The sequence below is a fragment of the Platichthys flesus genome, chromosome 5 (genome assembly GCF_949316205.1).
Source record: "Platichthys flesus chromosome 5, fPlaFle2.1, whole genome shotgun sequence".
Classification (NCBI taxonomy): Eukaryota; Metazoa; Chordata; class Actinopteri; order Pleuronectiformes; family Pleuronectidae; genus Platichthys; species Platichthys flesus.
In genome coordinates, this window is record NC_084949.1 from 988,878 (window position 1) to 994,309 (window position 5,432).

The 5,432-nt window shown below is 41.1% G+C and overlaps 1 protein-coding gene across 1 annotated transcript; it reads left to right on the plus strand.

The window, feature by feature from the left end:
• The first annotated feature begins 527 nt into the window (after nt 1-527).
• Nucleotides 528-2,413, plus strand: LOC133953336 (zinc finger MYM-type protein 1-like). The gene is made up of 3 exons (XM_062387214.1): nt 528-1,351; nt 1,837-1,859; nt 1,968-2,413. Exons 1-3 carry the CDS (start codon nt 528-530, stop codon nt 2,411-2,413), a joined length of 1,293 nt encoding a protein of 430 aa, XP_062243198.1.
• The last annotated feature ends 3,019 nt before the right edge of the window (nt 2,414-5,432 follow it).

Here is a 5,432-nt window from a genome sequence, read left to right on the forward strand (position 1 = left end):
GATTTTCGCGGTGCTGGTACGAGAGGAAAAACTGGCTAGCAGGATGCGAGCTAGCCAACGGACTCTTCTGCTACCCCTGCGTCCTCATCCACCCTGATGGCTGCACCACGGAAACACCTTGGACTACAACAGGTTTCAAAGATATGCATCATCTGTCCGAAAAAATAAAAAAGCATGAAACATCGAGGATCCACATTGACAGCTGCTTAAAACTGTCAGCGTTTGGGAGCGTCAACATTGCTACGCAGTTGGACGATGGCTACAGGCTAGCACTGCGTCGGCACAATGATGAGGTGGGAAAAAATCGCCACATTCTGGGCTGCCTGATCGACGGTGTTAAGTTCTGCGGTGTATTCGAGTTGGCCTTGCGAGGCCGAGACGAGAGCGAGGGATCCAGCAACCCCGGAATTTTTCGAGGATTGGTACAGTTAATTGCATCCCTAGATGAAGTTTTTGAGGAGCATTGAAAAACGGCCACCGTCTTTAAAGGCACATCCAAGACCGTCCAAAATGAGCTGCTCGACTGCATGGCAGCTGTCATTAGGGAACGCATTACGGAGGAGGTGAAGTCGGCCAGCTTCGTTGCGATACAAGCTGACGAAACAACGGACGTCTCGACCCAGACTCAGATGGTCATGGTATTGCGATACATTGATGGGAGCCATGCTGTTCAAGAGCGTTTTTTTGAGTTTGTCCCCCTCTCGTCTTCAACGGCTGACTCGATTGCCACTGCTATTATGGAGAGACTGAACAGTCTATTCACCGAGGAAGAGAGGGGTAAACTCATCGCGCAAGCATATGACGGGGCCAATGTGATGAGAGGAGAGAAGGCTGGTGTGCAGCAAAAAGTGCGAGAGCATTACAAAAATGCACATTATTTACATTGCTATGCACACCAGCTGAATTTGATCATGCAGCAAGCCACTTCTCAGGTCCCAGCAGTGAGGGTTTTTTTCTCGGATCTGAATGGCATTTCTAGCTTTTTTAGTCGGTCACCCAAACGCACCACCATCCTCGACCAGGTTGTTGCACGGAGGCTGCCAAGAGCATCGGCCACAAGATGGAACTTCAACAGCAGGGTCGTGAACACAGTCTATGAGAACCTAAATGACCTCATAGAGTGTTTTGAAGCCATCAGCACAGACGGCTCATTTGACTGCACCACAGTGAGGGAGGCATCTGGCTACCTGAGGATGCTGCAGGACGATGACTTCAAGTTTTTCCTGCATCTATTTCATCAAATCATGCCTCACGTTGACATTATGTACCAACAGCTGCAGAAGAAGGACATTGATGCAGTCTTCATCAAACGTGCTCTGCAGAGCTTCACAAGCAGTGTTCAAGCCATACGGTAAGATAAGTTACACTTTATTGTCACCATGGGGAAATTTGTCTTGGGCACAGTGAATGATTGATTCATTAAAAACTATTAACTATAACTATTGCACTAGAACTTGGGAATAAGGTGCAGGTGCTAAAGTATGAGTGCTAAAGTTAAGTACTTACCTATTTATTGCACATTATTCTATTGCACGTTCTATTGCATCAGCTTAATGGAGGCCAGAACAAATGATCATTTTAAGCGATTTGATTTGCATCTTAATACACATTCTTCTGCCTGATGGCAGCGTTTCATATTCAGGGAAACTATATTATTTGCCTTTTTCCTAACTGCCTTTTAATATAGGCTCTGTAATGGCTTGTATAGGATATCTTAAAACAGGACAAAACATACTATTATTACTGGTTTTCTAAGACAGGAACTGTAGGTAATTGCATTGACATACTGTATACGTTCATATACTAACACACACTCTCCTTGTCTGTCTGTTTCAGGGACCAGAGCTCATCTCCAATTTGTGATATACTTTCTTTATTTTGACAGGTCTGTGACACCATCTTGGGCCATGCAAACGAGAGGTTCTCTTTCACAAGCCATCTTGTGAGTGCAACGCTGCTACAAGGAGACCTGTTTGAGCAGTACTGCCATGTGTTCCCTGATGAGGCTCTGAACACCACTGCCAAGGCATACCCCATGCTGAATAAGGCGAAGCTCAATACTGAACTGTCCCTTATCTACGAGAGTCCAGATTTCAAGGGCTGCAGTGGTGCATTGGCACTCTACCAGGTTCTACAGAGGAACAACCTCCACGAGACCCTATCTGAGACTGTGGCTCTGTTGAACATCCTCATAACCACTCCCATGACAACTGCTGAAGCTGAGAGGTGTTTCTCGACCTTAAAGAGAATCAAGACATTCCTGCGAAACTCAATGGGACAGGATCGTCTCAATGCTCTGGCCATGCTTTCCATGGAGAGGGAACTAGTCAGGAACATGCCTGATTTTAATGAGAGGGTCACTGATCACTTTGCTGCTTTGAAAGAGAGACGAGCAAAATTTCAATACAAGTGAGAAATGTTGTTTTAATGTTGTTGTGTTGTTGCACTACTCAAATGTTGAATTGGAAATAGCTGTATTAATTGCATATCATTAGCCAATTTTTTTGTTTGCTTTGTAATGTACATGTGTCTTATGGGTAAATTCTTGTTAAATAGCACCCAATGTTTTGATTATCACCTTGGATCATTCTTGTTTTAGGAATACTGTAAATATTGCAATGAGTAGGCTATGCCACTAGTTTTTATATATGCTGTCATCAAGTTGTGTGATGAGAACTGTAAATATTATAATTACTAGGCTATGCTAACATCCATTTTTTTGTTAAATCAGAACACAACTGCTGCACTTAAAATAAATGTTATCAGATGGAGAAAGAGTATTGTGATTTATTGTAAAGCAGTCTCTTTTAACTTTCCGAGGTATTTAAGGAGGCAAAATGGTAGATGAAAATGTACCGTTAGATGACCACAGTGGGATAGTTCATTCATCAGCCAAAAGCATGTTAACATTCACTATGAACTTGATTTAGCTGTATCAAAAAAATCATATAGAACATGCAGTCAATGTCTGATGTTGCCATTTAGCTGTTCGATGAGGTAAGCAGAAAACAATCTGATTGTACCGTGGATCTTAGCCATCATCGCAATTGCCCCCCCGAGAAATTTGTCAGGAGCCGCCACTGTCCGGGTGTCATGTGTCCCCCGACATTCTAGACCAATAGCAGAATAACTAAGAGCAGGTCTAAGACAAGCCTGTACCAGCTCTAACTATAAGCTTTATCGTAAAGGAAGGTTTTAATTCTACTCTTAAACGTACAGATGGTGTCTGCCTCCCGATCTGAAAGTGGGAGATGATTCCACAGGAGAGGCATCTCATAACTGAAAGTTCTGGCTCCCACTCTACTTTTAGAGACATTAGGGATGACAAGTAAGACTGAATTCTGAGAGCGCAGTGCTCTAGTTGGTTTATAAGGTACAATCAGCTCTTTGAGGTATAATGGTGCCATATTATTTCAGGCCTTGAAGGTGAGGAGGAGAATTTTAAATTCTATATTAAATTTAACCAGAAGCCAGTGTAGCGATGCTAATGCTGGAGAAATGTGCTCTCTTTTCTTAGTTCTTGTCAGGACATGGGCTGCAGCATTTTGGACAAGCTGCAGAGTCTTTAATGACTTCTGGAGCCTGATAATAATGAATTACAATATCAAGTCTGGATGTAACAATGGCGTGGAATAGTTTTTCTGCATCTTTTTGAGAAAGGACATGTCAGATTTTTTAGATATTATGCAAGTGGAAAAAGGCTGTCCTAGAAATTAGTTTTAAGTGAGAATAAAAGGACAAATCAGGATCAAAGATCACTCCCAAGTTCCTGGCAGTTTAATTGGAAGCAAGGGCAATGTCGTCTAGCTCAGCTATATCTTGAGATAATATATCTCTAAGGTGTTTAGGGCCAAGTATTAGAACCTCTGTTTTGTCTGAGTTTAATAAGAGAAAATTGCGGGTCATCCAGGTTTTACATGCTCGAAGTTTAGTTTATTGATTACATTGTTCAGTTTTTATTGACAAGTATAACTGGGTGTCATCTGCAAAGCAGTGGAAATTTACAGTGTGTCCAGATAATGTTTCCTAGTGGAAGCATATATAATGAGAATAAAATTAGGCTGAACCCAGAGCCCTTAGGAACACTTTTTTAACATCGGTGCGCACAGATGACTCATCATTAATTTTCACGAATTGAAATTGATCTGAAAAATATGATTTAAACCATTTAAATTTAAACTGAGATTCAAACTGGGAATCTTTTTGCCGTGAGTTAACAGTACCCTAACCTAATCAATCAAATTTTATTTGTATAGCCCCTATTTACAAATCACAATTTGTCTCATATTTGTCAAGCATAGTGTATAACTAAGCAATCTAACTGGAATTATAATCCATGATCACAATTCACCATCTTGGAACCCCCATCACGATCATGATCCAAGATTGAGATCCACGATCCAGGATTCAGTACTTCGTGAAATAACAATAACAATAATGTCTGTTAATAACAAAACTCGAACCAAAAGGAATATAAATTCACATGCATGAGGTGTGATGCTGGGATGGATTTGAAGGTATTTACACACTTGAGTTACGTAACGATACTTCATACACAGCCATCTACTTCAGGTCGCTTCATTTTACAATGAAAATCAATTTGCAGACAGTTGGTGGACTAATTTGAAAAAATTGACTTATTCAGTTAATGTGCTGGTAAGAATATTTGTTGTAGAAGTTCAACACAAAACATTATGCTTTATTAACGTGATGAAAACGTAAATTAACCACTTAATGGTCTTCACAGAAAATGGAATGACTATTTCTTACATTATTATACCATTACCATAAATGCGGCTGACAAGAAGTCTTGGGTCGTTGATAGACAGACCACCCAAACAGCTCTTGAACACCCTCTCTCGAACTATTTTTGTTCACCCCATGTAGCCAATTTCCCCTTTCTCAGAAACCTTTTTTTTGTGGCCACATTCCAGCCAATATATCTGCCACAAAACTCTTCAACTGAACTGCATCTCTCTCTCTCTCTCTCTCTCTCTCTCTCTCTCTCTCTCTCTCTCCCTCTCTCTCTCCTCTCTCTCTCTCTCTCTCTCTCTCTCTCTCTCTCTCTCTCTCTCTCTCTCTCTCTCTCTCTCTCTCTCGTGTGTGTGTGTCTGTGTACAGAGGGGGTAATATCAGTTGGTTTAGTGGCAGGAAGTCTTGGTAATAAGATTCTGGATACCAAATCCCGGTGGTGATTTATCACACACACAAATCACATACTCACATATCTACATGAAGTCCCTGTGTTTGTTAGGAGGAAAGTATTTCATTGGTAACTAGGCTTCTTGGGGTTCAGCAATTGTCAAAGACAGAGGAGGAATACAGACTTCTGAAAAAATTTGAAAATCTAGGTTTAAAAGGTCGCCCAAGAATGACAGCATATTAATCTATGCATCCATTTTCCGAATAATTGTTGAATAAAAATCACTTAA